The sequence below is a fragment of the Benincasa hispida genome, chromosome 3 (assembly GCF_027475165.1).
Source record: "Benincasa hispida cultivar pf3 chromosome 3, pf3_genome.v1.1, whole genome shotgun sequence".
In the NCBI taxonomy this organism is placed as follows: domain Eukaryota; kingdom Viridiplantae; phylum Streptophyta; class Magnoliopsida; order Cucurbitales; family Cucurbitaceae; genus Benincasa; species Benincasa hispida.
This window is the reverse complement of record NC_143480.1, coordinates 27648163-27670703: the sequence shown is the minus strand read 5'-3', so window position 1 is coordinate 27670703 and position 22541 is coordinate 27648163. Positions and strand designations below refer to the sequence as shown.

The 22541-nt window shown below is 31.5% G+C and overlaps 1 protein-coding gene across 1 annotated transcript; it reads right to left on the bottom strand.

Moving 5' to 3' along the window:
* Positions 1 to 1037: 1037 nt before the first annotated feature.
* LOC120073375 (cytochrome P450 71AU50-like) lies at positions 1038 to 6342 on the bottom strand. Its single transcript, XM_039026196.2, has 2 exons — positions 5303 to 6342; positions 1038 to 1806 (listed from the first exon to the last, which is right to left on the bottom strand). Exons 1-2 carry the CDS (start codon positions 6176 to 6178, stop codon positions 1168 to 1170), a joined length of 1515 nt encoding a protein of 504 aa, XP_038882124.1. The 5' UTR covers positions 6179 to 6342; the 3' UTR covers positions 1038 to 1167.
* Between the last annotated feature and the right edge of the window lie 16199 nt (positions 6343 to 22541).

The window sequence follows — 22541 nt, the reverse complement described above, 5'->3', positions numbered from 1 at the left end:
CCTCAACATCTTGAGGTATCTTAGGACGTTATTCTTTAGACAATTTAACTCCATGCCTGAAAGGGAGTAAACCTCTCATTGAGTTCTACATCATAAATTTAACAAGCATTTTGTCATTATATGAAACTTGAGACAGAGCTAGCGTCTTTGAACTTGTAGGTTTTTGTGTGTTTTTTGATGTTTATGAGAAGTTTCATGTTTGTCGTGGGGGCGGGTAGAGTTTGATTATACTCGTTTTGCTCGTTTTACCGTTCAACTTGGAGTTTTTGTGTATTTATGGATGTTTATGAAGTTTGATCATGTTGTGGGGGGTGTGTTTGTTCAGTTATAATCGTTCTTGTTTATAAAAGATTATGTCATTTGAATGTTTTTGTTTTATTGTAGGATGCTGTTTGGAGATGAGGTTGGACGATTGTTCAAGATGTTGTGTTCCAAACGTTGTTTTCTTTTTTGTATTTATTGACGTTGTTTTCACTTTATTTCTTCCACGTATTTCTGAAAACACATTTCTTTTATTTAGTATCGACTTTTTTTTTATTGTAGGATCTTGTAACTTTTTATTTATTTGTTATAGTATGGACTTCGTTTTATTTGTTTTATTTATTATGTGAAATAGTTTGATTTGGTTAATGATGTTTTACAGGTTATTCAGATCAAATTAAAAAAAATTACAAATTACAAATTAAAAGAATTTAAAAGTCAATATTCAACTAATGAAGGAACTCCTCACGCATATTTTAGCGCGTCGGGAGTTAGAGAACTCCCGACGAATAAAACAAACCGTCGGGAGTTCAGAACTCCCGACGCATAGAAGAGCGCATCGAGAGTTCTAGGAACTCCCGGCACACTCTTCTATGCGTCGGGAGTTCTAGGAACAACTCCCGACGTGTTCTTCTATGCGTTGGGAGTTCCTCTCCCGATGGATTTTTTCCGATCAAACTTTCGACGATCCGTCTGTCATTAGGAGAGAATCTCCCAACGTCTTTTCTACCGTTTCCCGCGATTTGGGGCGGTGGAAAAAGTGCGATTTCTTGTAGTGACTTTAAAACACTAAAATAATCATTAAATAAACTTATTATCATCAAAACATATAGCATGATTGAAGCTCGTAAAGTTAACAATGTCGACTCATGTGTTTACTATCATTACCAATCATTACCTATACATTCAAGATGAGCCTATAATAGTAATTGAATCATGAAGACGAAAGGTAGGAATAAGCATGAGATCTTGTGCTCTGGGACAAGTCAATCCAAATTCTTCAGTCATGTCCAATTCAGAAGCCAACATACCATTTGAAAGCTCCCAATCAAAACAATGCACAAATTGGGCTAGGAATAATCGGACCATGCTTAATCCCAACTGCATTCCAGGGCACCCTCTACGCCCAGCTCCAAATGGAATCAATTCAAAATCTTTGCCCTTCACATCGATTTGGCTACCAATAAACCTCTCAGGAAAGAACTTGTGTGGATCATTCCAAGTACTTGGGTCTCGTCCAATAGCCCATGCATTTACTATTAGTCTTGATTTCTTAGGAATGTGGAAGCCATTAACTGTGCAATCCTCCATAGACTCGTGTGGAATCAATAATGGACCTGCTGGATATAGCCTGAGAATCTCTTTCACTACCATTTCTAAGTATTCTAAGCTTCCCAAATCTGATTCTTCAACCATTCTATGTAAACCCACCACTTTTTCTAATTCATCTTGCATTTTTTTCATTACATTTGGATGTCTAATCAGCTCTGACATTGCCCAATCAATTGTTATAGCTGACGTTTCCATTGCTGCTGCAAGTATATCCTTCAAAAATTCATGACAAAAAAAAAAAAAAGAAGAAGAAAAAAATGGTTGGTAAGTGAGTATAGTTTTTCCATTATTAATATATAGGATATCATTTCCTTCGTACTACTTTAATTTTCTCTTTATTTCTTTTTCTTGGTTTATTTTATTGATCTTTATATTTTCTTTAAAACGGGCAGGCCAGAGATCTTCTTGAGAAGACCCAACCACTGGACCGATCTAGCCTCCAACAACTTTAATGCCCTTGTTTGGGTTACAAGCTTGCACAACTCGTCATTATATTTTCAAAAGAAAAAATTTAGATGCAATTTGGACCGTCCGTCTATTGTCCAACCTAACTAAAAATTATTATGTGACAATTCATTTAAAAAGCAATCGATAAAAAAGATTAATTTTAAAAAATTGTCATTTTAAGAACTAGTTGCATAAATAGAATTCAAACTCAAAATAATATAATATGTAGTATAAGGATAAAATAATTGCATATATAGATCAAAAAATAGTAAAAGACTAAAAAATTCATGTCTAGCCATCATTTTGTTCGCTTTTTCCCAGTTTTCTCAAATTAAAAGCTATCGCTGATAGTAGCTATCAGTGATAACCACTGATAACTGCTATCAGCTGCTATCACTGATAGCAGCTATCAGTGATGACCACTGATAGTTGTTATCAGCTGCTATCGTTGATAGCTTCTATCAATTACTATCGATGATAGTTTCTATCAGTGATAATTTTCAATTTTAGAAAAATAATACAATCTAGAAATATTAACTTTTAATTTGCTATCGATTGTCATTAGCTATCATTGATTCGCTTTCATCAATTGGAATCAATGTTGAAATATTACTACTTAAAGGCTATCAGTGGCTATCAATGATAGATTTATAAATAGTGATCAACTTTGACAGAAGACCAACAACTTTGATTACCATAGTAATTATCACTAATAATCTTTTATCATGACTATCACTGATAACAGCTATCAGTTGTTATCACTGATAGACCTTCATCAATTAGAATTAACCTTGAAATATTAACACTTAATGCTATCAATGATAGACTTCTATAACTGGTTATCACCTTTGAAAGAAACTCGATATATAGATATCACTTAAGTTTTATCACCGATATCACTAACATCACTTATATTATGGTTATCAGTGATAGCTTCTTTCACCGATAACATCACTAATAAGATGCTATCAGTGATCTCACTGATATCATGCTATCAGTGATAGTTCTCTATCACCGATAACGTGCTATCAGTGGTAGCTTCTATCACCGATAACGTGCTATCGAGTAGCTTCTATCATCGATAACATGTTATTAGCATTAGCTTCTATCACTGGTAACATGCTATCAGTAGTAGGTTCTATCAATCATAGCCACTGAACACCTTTTTGCCCATTTCTTGTCCTTCCCAAACATTTATAAGTCCCTTTTCTTTTCGATGATAGCTTCTACCACTGATAAACATGCTATTAGTGATAATTTCTAGACATTTTACTTATATTTTAGTTCGAGATTCAACTTTATTAATTAAATTCACTAAGTTGGCTATCAATGATAGATTTCTATAGGTGACTATTAACTACGAAAATAAAATCAAAGATTAAACTATCAATGATAGAAAATATTAGTGGTTATCACTGATAGACTTTCATTTGCTATTTATATTTATTATTTGTTATAATAATCAAACTTGATGATTGACTTGTTGGTGTTAAGTCACTAATGAATTGAGTATTTTCAAGTTCTACGTACAGAACTCAGTCTCATAATTCTTGTTGGTTTTTTTCTCGAGCTTTAGTATATTCTTGAAATGAAAAAATATACATAGATATAAGATATAGATAGATAAAAAGAATATTTGCCCACACTTTTTCTCCCTTCGATCTCCTTCATAATCGCACTGATGAACAATAAATATATTGTCTATTAGTTCAATAATGAGGAGATAAGATTATTTGATGTTAAATGAAATCTTTTTCTTTTTGAAAGAATATAAAATTAAATGTTTTTCTTTTTGAGAAAATATTAAATTAAATATCTTAACCAATCGGGATAACTAAAATGAATTGCTAAAAAGTCATTAAAAGCAATGTTAAAATACAAATTTACTCTCAGTTAAAAATTTTATTATTTCATGTCTATTTGATTTTTAAATTTTAAAAATTTTTGTTACAATTCTAAATTTTTTATTTTAAGTTTCTTGACATATGAAAGATCTTTTAAAATTAATTGATCAAATAATACTAATTAAAATTTTGTCTTTTTAATTTTATTAATATGTTTGATAGATTTGCAATGGATTTTAAAAATATTGAATAGAGTATGTAAATGACATATATTAGATATAAAATTAAAAAAGATTTATTAAACACTCTTAAAAGTTCAAGAATTTATTCAATACAATTGCAAGTTCATAAACATGTTTAACACGTCAAAAAGAAATTAACAAACTAAATTATAAACAGAAAATTAAACTGGCAACTTAACGTAGAAGTAACTATAGTAGTTAAAATTTAGGAAAAAATATCTTTTTGGTCTCTAGGTTTTGAATCTAATATCTATTTAGTCCCTAGGTTTCAAAATGTTACATTTTTAATCCCTAAGCTTTGAGTTTGATTTTAATTTAGTCTCTAGATTTTAAAATATTACAATTTTATCATTGACATATGAATTTTGCTTCAGTTTGGTTTCTTTGTCTCAAGGTTTACACTTTTAACCTCAATTTCTCACTAAATACTCATTTTCGTCTTTTGGAGTTAATTTATGATAATAAATTAAAAATTGTTAAAAGAATTATAATTAATTGAGTTTCACTATTTTTATCACTATTAAATTAAATTTAAAATTTCACTTCTTAGTATTTTTAATTAATTAATAAAAATTGATATCAATGATTGAAAGCAAATATTTAATTAAAAATTGAGGTTAAAAATGTAAAATCTTAAAATCCAATGACCAAATTGAAACAAACTCAAATATTAACAATAAAATTATAACATTTTAAAACTTGGGAAGTATATTGAAACAAAACTCAAAACTTTAAAACTAAATATACAAAATATTTTAAAATATAGAGACCAAATAAAAAGTAGAACCAAAACCTAGGGACCAAAAAGGTATTATTCCCTAAATTAAATGCTTATATTTTAAAGGGTAATGCTTAGGTTCATCTTAAGTTGCCTCAATTTCATGCATTTCTCTTAGAGTAAAATAAATAAATAAAAGCAGTTCATTTTTTTTTTTTCTATTTCAACATAGTACGATTAAAAACTTACCTACCACATTTGTTAGGTTAATATTATATATATTTTGAAAAGAAAAAACTGCATACTAATCAAAACTTGTCATTTATCAAATTGTTTTAAAAAATTGTTTTTTTTTTTCTTTTTTTTTTTTACCCGATAAAGAATTGGGAAGTAGAAGATTAAGTGTAGCAAGTTACAAAATTAGATAATGGCTAGAAAGATAAATTGAAGACACTCACCAGCATTATCGCTTTAATAGCAGAACGATCAACCTGATACTCAGTTTGTTCGGAATCAATAAGTTCCAACATGACATCAACAAAATCCTTAGTCTTCTTTTCATCTTTAACGACAAGATGTTCATTAATGATCTTTTCAAGAAATTCATCAAACACCTTGTGTACAGATTTCATTCGACGAGTCAATCCTTGAAGATCAAGCCAAGCAATGGCCGGAATAAAATCACCCAAGTTAGGCGCAGCAGCCAATTGCATACCTTCTTGTATCACAGCCCTGAATCCTCTCTCATTAAACTCTTTATCTTCATATTTCTTCCCAAACGCCATCAAACAAATAACATCGGTATTCAGAGAAGTAAGTTTAGAGCTGAGATTCACCACAGCTTTGTTGTGAGCAGCCTCTTTAAAATACTCAATCAACAATCCAAGCTCATGCTTTCTCAACGGCATGAAAGAGTTTATTTTGTGGTTGCTGAACAATTCGAGAGTGCACATTTTACGCATGTTGCGCCAATAAGGACCATATGGAGAAAAGACTAAATTTTTTTGTTGGTAAGTAATGTATTTTGAAGCTTGGGTAGAGGGGCGGCTTGCAAAAATAAGGTCGTGGGTTTTGAGGAAGAGTTCGGCGGCTTGAGGGGATGAGACTATGATTGTGGGAACAAGACCTAGTTTCATGCTCATTATGGGTCCATATTTTTGGGATAATTTGTGAAGATTTCTGTGAGGGAGCTTTCCTAACAAATGAAGGCTCCCAAAAATGGGAAACCCTTTTGGCCCAGGAGCAAATTTCTTGGCTTTCATTTGGTTTTTGAATAGCCATGAATTTGAGATGAAAAGAGCAAGAACTGTGACGATGACCCAAATCCAAGCCATACGCTCTCTCTCTGTTGTTGAAACGACTTATAGTTGAAATGAGAGATCTGATGTCTTGTGTTTTGGATATGTTGAGATAATAAATGGGTGGCTTGTATGAAAAGATGAGAATCAATTATACCGATACCTTTTATAAACGCGTGTAAAATATAAAAGAAATATATAATTTATTAATTTTGTTAGGAACATTATCAATAAAGAGATTTATAACTGGCATACCAATGTATCAGTAATTAAGAAATTTTTTAATCCAACATTCCTGCTCCAATTAGATTAAAAACTATAACCTAATATCAAAGTAACCATTTGATTTTTTTTTTCTTTTTTAAAATTAAGTCACACTACTTTCACTTTCAAATTTCTTTTTCTGTCATCTACATTTTACCAATGGTTTAAAAAACCAAATAAAAATTTAAAAACTAAAAAAAGTGAATTTTCAAATTTTTTTTTTTTAAAAAAAAATTCTCTAAGAATTCAAACATTATACATAAGAAATGTGCAAATCACGATAAGAAAATGAGGAAAAAAATAAACTTGATCTTTCAAAAAATAAATAAAATTTTTACCATACATTAATTTTTTTAAATTATATTTGTCGATATTTATATTTTATCAATATATTTATAAGATTAAAATTTCAAAGTTAACAATAATGGATGAGCTAAATGATGGGGTATGTTTGGGTTTTTCTTCTTCTGAGTATGGGTATTTTTTGAAGTTTACCGTTTGGTATAGACATTGATGGATGATGTCTTTTCCATTGAAGAAAAAGTGTCCTTGCACATGGTAAATTATAATCCGATAATGGAATGAATTGCACAAACACATTGTTGGTGAGATATCTGTAATAGATATTTGTTTGTGGGATATTTATAAATATATATGAGTTTAGTCGATCTTTGAATTTTTTAAAATTTTCAATTTCATCCTTCCATATCTTTATGCTTCTTTCCTTTCTTTTATTTTTTATTTTCTGTCACTTCTTCTGCTTTTGCTTCTTCCTTTTTTATTTTATTTTATTATTTTCTTCATTTTTTATTTTATTTTCTTTCCTTTTTTTTCCTTTCTTTTTCTTTCCTTTATTTTTTCTTTTCTTTTATTTTCTTCTTTTTCTTTTTTCTTTTTTTAATTTTCTTTTCTATCATTGATTAGTTTATTCTCTTTCTTTTTTTTATTTTCTATTCATTTTCCAATTTGTGCTTCTTCCCTTTTCTTTTTTTATTATTTTATTTTATTTTCTTTCTCCTATTTTTTCTTCTTCCTTTTCTTTTTCTTTCACTTCTCCAGTTTTTGCTTCTTTTTATTCTATTTAATTTTCTTTCCTTTCTTCAGTTTTTGCTTCTTCTCTTTTTAGTATTTTTAAAATTTTTCTTTCCTTTATTTGAATTTTTTCTTCTTCTTTTTTTTTTCACAAGAATTATGAGGCCGAGTTTCGTACCCAAGACTTGAAATTACTCAATTCATAAGTGACTTAATACCAACAAGCTTATCATCAAGATAACAAATGAAAGTCTATCAGTGATAGCCACTAATATTTTCTATCACTAATAGCTTAATCTTTGATTATAATTTTATAGTTAGTAGCCACTTATAGAAATCTATCATTGATAGTCAACTTAGTGAATTTAATTGATAAAGTTGAATCTCAAACTAAAATGTAAGTGGAATGCCTAGAAGTTATAACTAATAGCATGTTTATCAGTGATAGAAACTAATATCGAAAAGAAAAGGGACTTATAAATATTTGGGAAGGACAAGAAAGGGGCAAAAAGGTGTTCAGTGGCTATGATTGATAGAAACTACTACTGATAGCATGTTACCAATGATAAAAGATAATACTAATAGCATGTTATCGATGATAGACGCTACTTGATAGCACGTTATCGGTGATAGAAGCTGTCCGATAGCACGTTATCGGTGATAGAAGCTACCATTGTTAGTGCATTATCGATGATAGAGAACTATCACTGATAACATGATATTAGTGGGATCATTGATAGCATCTTATCAGTGATGTTATCAGTGAAAGACGCTATCACTAATAACCACAATATGAGTGATATTAGTGATATTGGTGATAGAACTTAGGTGATATCTATATATCAAGTTTCTTTCAAAGGTGATAACCAATTATAAAAGTCTATCATTGATAGCCTTAAGTGTTAATATTTCAAGGTTGATTCTAATTGATGAAAGTTTATTTGTGATAGCCATGATAAAAGATATTATTAGTGATAGCTACTGTGGTAATCAAAGTTGTTGATTTTTTTTCAAAGTTGATCACTATTTATAAATCTATCATTGATAGGCACTGATAGCCTTAAGTATTAATATTTCAAGATTGATTTCAATTGATGAAAGAGTATCAATGATAGCTACTGATAATTGATAGCAAATTAAAAGCTAATATTTCAAGATTGTATTAATTTTTCTCAAATTGAAAGTTATTGCTAATAACAACTATCATCAATAGCAATTGATAGAAGCTATTAGTGATAGCAGCTAACAGTGACTATCACTTATAGTTTCTATCAGTGATAGCTTTTAATTTGAGAAAACTAGGAAGAAGCGAGCAAATTGGTGGCTAGACATGGGTTCTTTAGTCTTTTACCATTTTTTGATCTATATATGCAATTATTTTATCCTTATACTACATATTCGATTATTTTGTGCTTGAATTCTATTTATGCAATTAGTCCTTGTTTGTGGTCCAAAAATGTATCTGAGTATTTTTTTTTTGTACAAATATGTGACAAAAAGAAAATATAATTACACAAAAAGAAAATAATCATGGAACAAAAAATGATTAGATAATTAGATTGGATACAAAAGTTAAGTATAAGTCTAGTAAGTAAGAAAATATTTTTCATTAAAAAACTAAAGTGTTCAGTAGATTGCACCTACTTTTGTAAAACTCAACTATTTATCCAATAAAAAATTGTCATATAGCAATTTTTTCTATAAAATATTAAATTATTATTACTATTATTATTATTTTATTATGTTACAATAAGGGATTATATGATATAAGTACGGCATAGGTTACATCTAATGATGGTCCATTTTCATTTATGTTTGTTTTCCATACTAATTATTATGGTAGGGTAAATAACTTTTGAACCGGGAAATTTGATGGTTTTATGCAAATGTACAATGTCTAACCTAATCAAAATTAAAATATCCTTCGCCACCTTGGCACATTCCATTCCACATTTATTCAACAATGCTACGTATTCAATGGTTCAACCTAAACAAATTTTTATGTCTAAAAAAATAAAAATATGCCAACATGAGCATAGTTCAACTGATATTGTGTTTATACTATCGCGTCAAAGGTTTGATTCTCCATCTCATACTTTAATTACAATACCTTTAAAAATAATAATAATAATAATATCAACCAATATTTAGTATTTTAAATTTTTATAGCTCTTTTTAAAAAAAAATGGCTGTTATCCTTATTTTATTAATATATCTATTAATATATTAGTAAGATTAAAATTTCAAATTCAATATCAACATTGACAAATATTTATGTGTATTTTCCTTGGATATTAGCAATAATGGATGAGTGTGAAGTGATGATAGTTTTTTTCTCGGGTACTTTTGGACTTATCGTTTGGCAAGAAAGATAGACGATCCTTTCTTTGATAATCGTGTTTGATTGAATATGTAATTTCTATAATCATATAAAAATGATTAGGTGCGCCACAATATTCATTTTTTTTCATCACACAAAAACAAAAAACAAAAAGGATAAGTAAAATATTTGTATGAAAGACTATGTTAATAATTGTGTGAGACGTACAAAGGATAGAAGTAGCCTTAGAAGCACCTAAAGATTTTTTTTTTTCTAATGTAAACATGATAGATATATATTTTAGGTTAAATTATAACATTTGTTTAGGTGGTTTAGAGAAAATTATAATTTAGTTTTTATGATTAAAATTACAATTTAAGGCGTGTTTGATTTAATTTTTTAGGTGTTTAATTTTGATAATAAATCATTTTAAAAAATGATTAAGGAGCCGTTTGGATTGAGGTTTTCTCAATGCCCAGAAATTAAGGATGTCTGGGAATTATATGTTTAGGAATAAACTTACTGGGAATCAAGGATGACTATGTTTGATTGTGTATGGGAAAACAATATTTGGGAATAGTATGTGTGGGATAGTATGTGGGAATTAAAAAAAAATTGAGATTGTGAAAAAGTCCATGAGGGTTTATGCCCAAAGTGGACCATATCATACCATTGTAGAGATAGTTTGAGGGCCTTGTCCCTATCAAGCATTTGTTGAAATGTCTTGAATCTATTTGTTGGCGCTTCGCACAACCAAGTACGGGGGTCTCGCTGCTCAGTCAGCAAGCCAGGGTCCAGGGGCAACGCGCCCTGGTGGGGTTTGGCATATTTATTTATTTGTAGTTATTTACGATTATGACTCTAGGGTTTAGAGTATTGCGCTATATAAACTCTCTAACCATAGAGGTGTCATTATGATGTAATTTTCTGAAAACAATCTCTCTAATAATATTGTTCTCCTTCTGCCTGTAGACGTAGCTAACACACTGTTAGTGGATCACGTATATCTGTGTGTTGATCTTCTCTATCTCTACGTTCCCTTTTGTTTTGTATTCTTTAATTGTCGATTTCATAACAATATGATCGCCTACCCAATGTTATACGATTGTCTACCAAATGCTATACGATCGCTTACCAAATACTACACGATCACTGAGCTCGGCTACACGATCGCTTAACTCTACTACACGATCACTGAGCTCTACTAGACGATTGCTGAGTAACAAAATGCTATACGATCGCCTACCCAATGCTATACGATCGCTTACCAAATGCTACACGATCGTTGAGTAACAAAATGCTATACGATCGCCTACCCAATGCTATACAATCGCTTATCAAATGCTACACGATCGCTGAGTAACAAAATGCTATACGATTGCGTACCCAATGCTATACGATCGCCTACTCAATGCTATACGATCGCTTACCAAATGCTACACGATCGCTGAGTAACAAAATGTTATACGATCACCTACATAATGCTATCAAATGCTACACGATCGCTGTGTAACAAAATGCTAAACGATTGCCTACCAAATGTTATACGATCGCTGAGTAATAAATATTACACAATCGCTGAGTAACAAAATGCTATATGATTTCACAGCTGGAAGGAAGAAAAATCGTGGTAGGAAGCGGAAGAAGAAATGAAAACCCACACTTCTCAATGGGTATGCAATTCTTCATTTGTGTGGGTAAAAGATATCTAGGAATTGCCTTTTCCAAGATAAATAAACAAATCCCAACAACCAAACATGGGCTTTGTAAACCCATTCCCATTCCCACCCTCTTTTCTCTCCAACCAAACGGCCCTTAAACTGTTTAACAACTATTCAAAATAATTTTTGAAATACTTTCGATGTTTATTTTAAATAGTATTCATAATAAAAAAAGTTAAAATAAAAATTGATTTTTTAAAATAATTTTTTAGTCAATCTTAAATATATCTTTAATATAGTTATAAAGAAGTTATGAAACATAAGGATTAATTTCTAATTATTAAATCACATATACCAAATTTCAACATTTTCTCAAAGTATGAAAATTTTAATTTAACCTATTCTTTATTTTAAAAAAGTTAAGAACAAAGCTTCTGCATTGAAAATGAAAACTTGTCTTGCCCTTTACCCACTCTTTCTGACCATGGCTGACAAATAATTTACTCAAACTTGATGGCTTTTTATGAGTCCAACTCACCCTATCCCATTCAAAATTTTCGTACATCTCACTTTAATCGTATCATAAAAAATATAAAAGTATAAAAATATTTTTAAAATATATTAAAAGATTTTGTATCACAAATTATGATTAGAAAATTAAGTATGATGTACAAAAGATAGAGATAGCCTTCGATGTACAATTTTACCATCGTGGTTTAAAGAAAGTTATTAAAAACAATTTGAGCAACACTTGGGACTAAAACAATTGTACTAACGTTGTTAATGTTAGGAATTTGGAGCCAAAACTCCAAGGCCCAAATTCCATTTAACTCGATAAGAGGAGATATAATTGAAATAATTTAATCGACCAGTGGGAGGTGTGAAGGAATTTTATTGGATTAATTTGGTGGTGGATTTGCCAAATTAGAAAACAAGAGGCGGTGGACACTGTTATAAAAGAAGAAAATTATAAAGAAGAAAAATTGCAACCAAGTGTGCCGTGAAGTCCTTTCTTTTGTTGAAGTACACCCGGGAGCTAATTTATTTTGAAACATTTAAGTTCTAGTGGAAGTGAGCTTATTTGAGAAAAATATCGTGTGTATTTTTCTGGTTAGGTTAAGGATTTTTCTTATTGTTTATTTCAAATTTTCGAGTTGTTGTATTTAGATTTAAATAGTTCGTTGGACTATTTGGAGAGAGATTTGTAGTATGAGTTTGGGTGTCTTTGCAATCTTTGTCATAGTAAAATCTACAGTTGCAGAAGACTGGTCCTGAGTTTGAAGCGAGTCAATATATTTTTTAAGTATCATTCTCATTTTTTCCTACTCTTTATTATTTATTATTTTATGATTGGTTACTTGTTTGGCTCTAACTTGTAAAGTGGGAGTTTGAGAAATAATTTAGTTTATAATGCATTTATTTATATCTCGCATAAATTCTCAACAAATGGTATTAGAACTTTTGGTTCAGGAGTCATGGGATCAACAGAGCCAAGAAGTTTTGAGCGAGTCATAAAATTTGATGGAGAAAATTTTGTATATTGGAAGATGCAAGTTAAGGATTTCTTAACTTACAAGAAAATGCATAAAGCATCGAAAGAGAGACCGAAGGAGATGTCATATGAAGATTGGGAGAACCTAAATGAAGAAGCAGTCACAGTCATCAAGATGTGTCTGTCGATAAATGTTATCAGTCTTGTAGCCACTGAGACTAGTGCAGTCAAATTGATGGAAGCGCTTACAAACAGGTACGAGAAACCATATGCTAATAGTAAGGCATATCTTCTTAAGAAATATTTCGACATGCAAATGGCTGAGAATGTTTATATTAATTCCTATATCAACGAGGTTACCACTTTAATTAATCAATTAAAGTCTGTCAAGATAAAATTTACTAATGAAGTATATGCTATTCAATTGTTAATATCTTTACCTAAAAGCTGGGAAACTATGAAAACAACAGTGTCTAATTCAATTGGGAATAATACATTGAAGTTTTCAAGACCATGTGATTTAGCTATAGTTGAAGAAATTCGTAAGAAAGATAGTAGTAAAGAATCTGTAAGTAAGGGTAAAGACAAGATAAATTCTGAAAATGATGAGTCGGTTACAATAAGAAAAAGTGGAGAAATATGAATAAGATAATAAAGTGCTTTTACTGTCACAAAAAAGGCCACTTCAAAAGTCAGTATAGAAAATTAGAGGAGGATCTAAAATGAAAACAAGAGGTAAATGTGGTTGAATCTGAAGAAGAAATAATTAATGATGATTGTGTCTATGTTGAGAGTAACACAGAAAGTAGTAGCCACTAATCTAAATGGACAATTGATAGTTCAACTTCAGTATACATAGCTTCAGATAGGAGTCTATTCACATCTTTTTACATCAGAACACCATGGTCTAGTGAGGGTGGGGAATGGTAGAGTTTCCAAAATTGTTGGGATTGGGAATATTAATATGAAGATAGAGTATGGAGAAAAGTTAGTACCACACGATGTCAGGTTTGTGCCTAGGATGAAAATAAATCTCATCTCTATTGGTAAATTAGATGATGAGGGTTACAGGTGTGAGTTTGGACGTCGCTAGTATAAACTCATGTTAGATCCCAGGTGGTGGCAGTTAACCACATAAACTCTACATTGTACAGATGTCGATTTGATGTTGCTAAAAGATCAGGGAGACGGTGGATGTTAGTTATGTTGAGTTGTATGTCCTATAACTCACAGTTTGTAAAAATATATTCTATTTGCAATAAAAGTGTTATTGATGTTTATTCAATAAAATTGTTGTTGAATATGTAATTTGCACTTGTAAAGGCTAAATTCAATAAACTAAAAGATCTATGAATATTATATGAGTACTTGAACTTTATACGGAGATATAAGAGTAGATCAAGCTCGAGTAAATAGCTAAAATGATTTATAATATACGAATAAGGATGGATACCTTATTATGGTAACACTATCGGATGCGGCCCACTCTTTAGTTGTTACAATTTGTTGTACAGTGCTACAAATGAAGTGATCCTGATTCGTTTATATGGTGACATGAGAAGTGGGCATCCTATGCAAAGAGTTTGCATAAGATCGAACCAAGACACTTTCCTTTATAATGCTCTTTACTGTTTAAAAACCGACTATTTCAAAGCGATAATCTAGGTAACTTAACCTTAATCTTGAGCTAACTATGAACTCCTATTTAGTCGGGATTATCCTTAGATTTTCATGGGTGAGGGTTAGCTCAATAGCATTGGCTTAATAAACCCCCAATTTCAGGGATAAGACTAGGTAGATAGCTGGGGACATAGAGTGCAAGATGGAATTCACCCCTACCCACTTTAAGGGATAGTAGAGAGGTTGTTCTTTAAGTGCTGAATCTGGATCTTGAACAAGAGACCCCACCCACTCGTTGGCTCGAGAGAGACTCGGTTTTATGATTGGATCTCAAACCAATTGTTCATTAGAGAATTAGTGGAACTTCAAGAAGAAGAGGTAATCTTGGGGGTAAAACAGCTATCCAACCGTTATTATAAACAACCTATGAAGGGTTAATTTACTAATCATAGTTATATCGAGTGGACACAATATATCTATAGTGGGGGAATGCAACTACTAGGCTTTAATGAAGTGACCTGATAGTTAACGAATGGTAGTTAATTAGGTTAAAGAGTTTAGCCAGTTAATCTCGGATTGTTAGAGCCCATGATCTATAGGTTCATTAGGTCTCCCTACTAGCTCACAAACGGAATAAACCTTAGAATAGCGTGATGAGTGAATTTGAAACGTTCAAATTCGAATTAAGAGAATTAGTAATTATATGTGATATAATTACTGGTTTAATTATTGAATTAAAAGAAATTAGATAATTGATTAATCATGAATAGGGATTCTTGTAGTGGAATTGGTGTTTAATTAATTTAATATTTGATATTAAATTAATAGAATTAATTCAATTGTTTAATTAATTAAATCAATTAAATTTAAAATTGAAAATGGATTTTGTGAAAATTCAAATTTAGAAAATAAATTTAATTTAATTTAATTTTTGAAAAATTAGATTAAAATTGGATTTTAATGAAAATTCAAATAATTGATTTTTAAATCAATTTTAAAAGAATTAATTTGTGAGAATTTGGAAAAATTCAAATTCAATTTAATTAAAATTTAATTTAATTGTAAAAATGGAAGTGGGTTTTTTTCCATTCTTTTAGTCTTTTGAGTCACTTTTCACCCAATTCCACTCACATAATTGAAGTAGGTGTTGTCCTGATCTTGTGCTCTTTGACTGCATGAAAAAGGAGGAATATAAGGCAGCTTTAAACCTGAAATTATGGGCATGCAATCAGCTGAGAACTGAAGTTCTTGAAGAAATGTTCTTCATTGAAAAACCAGAAATAATCTCAAGCTTATTATCTTCAAAATTTCGTCTAATCTCAGTTCATTTTGAGTCCCACAACTCAATCTATGATCTTAGAAGATAGTAGAGAAGACCTTTTAGTGGTCTACACTTAGTAGCTAAGTAGATTGAAGTTGAATTTGTGAATTGAAGAGAGTCTTTAAAGGTAGTTTTGAAACCCTCTTCATATTGTATGAGCATGCTTGATTTGAAGCTAAAATTGATGAATTAGAGTACTTAACGATTCTTTTTTTCTTCCACTACTTGCTTATCGAAACTAACAAGTTAAAGTTGTTGATGGCAAATATAAGGATACAATTGAGCCAACAACAATAATAGTCAATGTTGATTAGTCAGATCAAGGTCCATCAATTTAGAAACAATTGAAAAGTCGGTGAGAGAAAGTTCAAAATATTGCACGTCCCATCCATTCTACATTTTCTTCAATAATGTTATGTATTCAACATTGACAGATAAATCTGGTAGTTTGTTTATTGGAGGGTTTCAAATTTAGCTTTAAGTTGGGACATTGGTCCCTCACGATTTTGTCTGATTCCACTTCCTTATTACCTATGCTTAACAAAGAGAAACCTCTACCATTGATTGAGATTTTATATTCGGAAAGATATTTTGTACTTTGTTGCTTTCTTCCTCTCAATTCCTTTTCAGTAAATATAAATAACAAAATCTTATTTTAGAACTAAAGGTGTGTTTAGAATATATTTTCAAATATTTAATTTAAAAAATGAATCGTTTTGAATAAAATTTGAGTGATCACTAAAAATGAATTTTGAAGTGTATTTTAAACTGTTTTTATCAAAAAGGTTTAGATAAAAATAATTTTTTTAAAAATGTTTTTTTTTCTTAAGTCCGTCAATGAATCCTAAATCTAGTTAATTATAAAAGAATATTTAAATTTAGAAAGAAAGTTAAAAGTGAAAAAACAGAGAGCACGTACTTATGTCTTTGATCAACTTTCTCTTTCTATGGATGTAGGCTTCATTTATTGGCTGAACTACATAAGTTTTTTGTGTTCTTCTTCCCCTTCTTTTGCATTTGATAGGTTCCTTGGTTGTTCTTTGCCATTAGAGAGAAAGAAGATCTGTCAGATTGAGAAATTTTTCATTTTGCTTGAGAAATCAAATTGAATATCTCAATGTGGTTGAGAAAAGAACGATTATTTTTTTAATACTACAGGGCTACAATACTCTTCATGTTCACACTATAAATTTACCTTCATAAATATTTGTGTAGCCTTCATTAATGTCAATAAATTTCATCCTATTTTTAAAAACTCGTTGACGTGACACAAAATAAGTGGAGGTAGTTAATATAGAAATTGTTCATACTATTATAATTATTCACACTTTTTCTAAGGCATTGGTTTCTGCATATGTCTCAAAAATAGTCTTAACTTCAGTGTCAGACAATAGATTATTTTCTTGCAGAATATTTTTTCCTAATGTGAAAATATCCTGCATATTTGTTTCGTTTGATATTTTTCTTTACAAAGGCGTGGCTTATCTTCTCCAAATTGGGAGTTGTTTCCTTTCCTGGATTCATTTATAAAAGAAGTATTATGTTGATTTTTTTTAGGAAAGTCGTTTTTGTTTGCCACTTTTGTTAATCAAGCAAGATGAGTTTTTGTTCTATGACCATTGTGTGTATTGTAGTTTTCTTGCTTGTTGCCTACTATTCCATTGTGCAAATCTTTCATTCGATAATTGCAATACATTAAAGATAATCACGGTCTTAGGAGCCTAAACTATTGCTACTGGAGAAGAGATCGTCAGTCTTAGGGGGAGCCTAGGGGGATCCTAAGAATCATCAGTGAAGGAAATTCTCTGACTTAAGAAAAGATATCAATATTAGAGGAGTCTCATTCATCGTCGAAAGTGAAGGTGGTTAACATTAATATTATCAAACTAATGGGAGCCTACATGGTCAGTGAGTTGAGCTCTACGTGAGTCACTGTAATGGTCATGTATTACAGATAAGTATTACATTGTAAACTGCTTGACTTTTTAATATTATTGGATTATCTTTCCTAGAAACACTGCCCCTCAGATATAGGTGGTTTATTGTTGAACTATGTTACCAACTTTTGTGTTCATTTACTTGTCTTTTTGTTGTTAGTATTTTGATGTTACAATAATTGTCATTACTTTTTGTTTAACATTAAGTTTACGAGTGACGAGTCATCTTAACACCTTTTCAATAGTTTTGGGAATTATAATGAGATACAAATAAATGTGGAAACTAATTATATCTAAGATTCTCACTTTACAGGTTAAAGCCAAAAAGGTTGGACAAAGAGAGCGATGCTGAAAATATTGGTCTGCCCCAAACTTGGGACTACATCTAGTTTTCTGTAATTACAGATTCTGCTATAATAAGTTAGTTATTATACTTATAAATATATTCATAAAGTATTTAATTTAATTTTTTGAATTAAATTAAATGAGGGAGTTATTAGCCTACTTTTCCTTTCCATCACCTGATGGGTTTAGGGGTTACGTGAGAGTGGTTCTCACAATCAGTTTTTTCTATCTTCCAAGAAAATTATAGAGAAGAGTCCTCCCTCTCAATCTATCCTCTTCCCTCTTCCAAATCTTGGGTAGAACCCACAACTTCTGCCAATTCTCAACCTAGGAGAATATAAACTTTTGTGGTTGTGTCTACCATTTAGAGATCGAAGAGGTTTGAGATTCTTTCGAGGGAATTTGTGAAGAAATTAGCTTCAAGGGTATGTATGTTTCTTCCTTAATTTCCCTCAAGCGCATGTTGTAAATTTAAATTTATTAATACATAATTGTTTATGTTCTGTAATTTCTAAAATTCCGTTAAAAAAAAAAAAGGATTGATCCACACTTCCACTGCCAAACCGTCACTGGTTTTCCTTCATTTATATGTCTCAACCAGAAGGGTTTATTGAATAGGGTCAGGAGTAAAAAATTTGCAAGCTAAGTAGATCCATTTATGGATTAAAACAGACATCTTGATCCTGGAATATAAGATTTCACACTACGATCAAATCTTATGGCTTTGAACAGAATGTTGATGAATCTTGTGTTTACAAGAAAACAGTCAACAAAATTATAGTTTATTTGGTACTTTATGTTGATGATATCCTGCTCATTGGGAATGAGACATGATTCCTTCCTATTGTAAAGAGATGGCTAGCATTTCAATTTCAAATGAAAGATTTGAGAGATGCACAATATGTTCTTGGATTCCAAATTGTCGGGATTCCAAATTGTCGGAATTCCAAGAACAGGACGCTAGCACTATCTCAAGCATCTTATATTGACAAAATGTTGTCAAGATATAACATGCAAAATTCCAAAAAAGGTATGCTATCTTTTAGACACAGAATTCATTTGTCTAAGAAACAATGTCCTAAAACACCTCAAAAAGTTGAGGAAATGAAAAGAATTACTTATGCATTAGCAATCGGGAACTTGATGTACGTTATGTTATGTACACATCCCAACATATGCTTTGTAGTTGGAATAGTCAGCAGGTTTCAGTCCAACACTGGACATAGCCATTGGATTGCAGTTAAGAACATCTTCCAGTATCTTTGGAGAACGAGGGACTATATGCTTGTGTATAATCCTAAGAATTTGATCCTTAGGGGATACACTAATATGGATTTGCAGACTAATGTAGATTCTAGGAAATTTATTTTAGGATCAGTATTCACTCTAAATGGAGGAGCTATAGTGTGGAGAAGCATTAAAATAGAGTTGTATTGCTGATTCCACTATGTAAGCTGAATATGTAGCTACATGTGAAGCAGCTAAAGAAGCAATATGGCTCAAAAAATTTCTCCCAGATTTGGTAGTGGTTCCAAATATGCTTCTACCGATCACCCTGTATTATGATAATAGTGGAGCAATTGCCAATTCAATGGAACCTAGGAGCCACAAATGTGGAAAATATATTGAGCAAAAGTACCATCTTATCAGGAAGATAGTACATTGAGGAGACGTGATAGTCCCAAAATAGCCTCTGAGGATAATCTTGCTGACCAATTTATGAAGTCCCTCCCGGCTAAAGTGTTCGAGGGTCACCTGGTAGGACTGGGGCTATGAGTTTCATAAATCTAGGGCAAGTGGAAGAATGTCAAAGCTATATAGATGCCCTAGTTTATTGTATTTTCTCTTTTTTTTCTCAACATTGTATATTTGTATATATTTGAACCAACTAGAGTTTTAGTCCAAGTGGAAGATTGTTAGGAATGTCCTAAAACTCGCAATTCGTAATATATGAAACATATTATATTTTTCAATAAAAGTATTATTGAAATTGCACTATGTTATAAAATCCGATAAATGAACCTCTTGCTATAGTATGAATACTTTAACCTTATGTGGTGACATAAAAGAGAATCAAGTTATAGTTTTAGACTCGTGAATTGATGTTCTAAATAAGCATATGTGGATATAGACAATGATGAATGTAAATTATACAAGCCCATGTTGCCATAAACTTGATGACTTGGAAAGATGGAGATGGAATGTGGATCCTGTGTTATGTTTATTTACACTTTGTGCGGTACTACTTCTAGATGTATGCGTTATTACTGAAATGCTTGTAGTATGTTATGCGTTGTCACAAGTTTCCTTGCGCTGAAACCAAGTATAATTCCAACGCAAGTTTCTCAGAGTAATCTGAGGTCGAACACAGGGATTGTTGTCGTTAATATGTTACATTTGTGATATATGTGACCGGTTTTTATAATTAATAAAGATTGTGTGTTTGTACAAAAAAGTAAATTGCGATAAAGTAAAATTGTGCAGATAAACTAAAGTTGTGTTAATAAAATAAAGTGCGATAAAAATAAACCTAAGCTAACGTGATGCAAGATACACGATACATGATATGATACTGAGTTCGAGACTGACTGTGAAGTTTATACAAAGGATCGTGGTATGCGATAGCAAGTCTTTATGGATGAATCAGAAGGGAAAAGAATAATTAGTACAAACATCGCAAGTTTGTTAATTGCGTTAAAGATGTAACTAAGGTTCCGCTTTCCCTTGGCATACACCTTTTGGCGATCGGCCGCGTTCCCATATCTCTATGGTGAAACAAGGATGAACGTGGTGAACGCAAGGTTGCTTCTATCTGTGGAAGTACTTCTCGCTTTAGTTAGGGCATTCTTCCAACCCTCTCTCGATAGGTGGAATAGCATCTTCACTTCTGCTCTCACAAGTGAAGATGTCGTCTAGCATGCTTTGACTAAACATAATTATTTCCTTAACCCAATTAATTTACTTACTCAAATATTGCTAATTATCCAAGGGATGAAGAAAGCATCGTGGAGAAAATGAAATATGGATGAACGGAAAGAGGCAAAGAGATAAAGATGGAAATGATCATAACATTTAATTATAGAATTAAACGTCTGATACATGGTGTGAATGATAAACTAAAAAGATGAATACAATTGATGATAAAGAGATAGAAAAAAATATAGAAGAGTGTTAACATCTTGACACAGATCTGGACGGTGGTTTTGCTTGCCGGCGTGTGGAGTGGATGAAGAGAAAAGCTTCCCTCTCAGGCTTGCTCCTCTGGTAGAAGTGATCTTTGTACAGAGATTCAACGGGGGGGATCAGAAGGATTCTTTGCCCAGAGACTCATCTCTCGACCTTGTCTCTTAATTCTTCCCAAATCTACTCTGATTAGTCGCTCAACTAGTCTCTCCCTCAGATCAGTATATACACTTTTCTCTGTATTCAAGCATCTTTTTTCAGTGGAATGGCCGGAGCTATTTATAGGCTAAGCTTTAACTCTCTGACTTGTGGTCCCCACTTTATTGTTATGGCAGTTCCGAAAATGGTGGAGTGAATATTCCTTCTGTTACGCAATCAATCCCATCCGAAATGCACAACGGTCAGCTGTACACACGTCAAAATCCTCTGCAATTGCGTCGCTCTTCACATCTTCGATCGATTGCTTGTATGCGGTGTTTTTTTTTTATTACTGCATGCGCTTGAGATTGCATTGATCTCTTAGCTCTTGATCGATTGTCGCATGTGCCGTCATTGTGTTGATCGTCTATTCATTTCTAAATGGTGGTGCAATGCGACGTAGATGCGTTGTTCTTTTTATCTTGAGCCTTGAACGCATGCGGTGACTTGATTTCCTGCATAACAGACTTGAAATATTCGTTTCTACCATCGCAATGGTGTCAATGGGTGTATTGACGACAATTTATAATTCTTGCATTTCTTAGCCAATTTTCATACAATTGACACAACTTTCCTTTCTTTTGGCCGTAATATCTAAACAAAACAGTATAAATAACTTGTATTTCTACAAGTTATCAATAGTATATAGCCTAAAAGGTCGATAAGTATTTGGATAAGATTAGGTACCTCATCCTGGAGACACTATAGATGTAGCCCATTTTTTATAATGATACAAACGATGTGATCCCGAAATCATTCATACGGAGACATGCGAGTGGAGACATCCTATGCAAAAGACATTTGCAAAAGATCGAACCACGAAATAGTCACTTTTTTTTTATTACGACCGTTTACTGTTAAAACTGACTATTTCAATTCGATGACCTAAAGTAACTCGATCTTAATCCTAAGCTAACTATGAACTTCTGTTTATTCAGGATTATTCTTTGATCTGCATAGGTGAGACTAGTTCAACAACACTACTCAATAAGCCTCCCATTTTGGAGATTAAATAGGATAAATAGC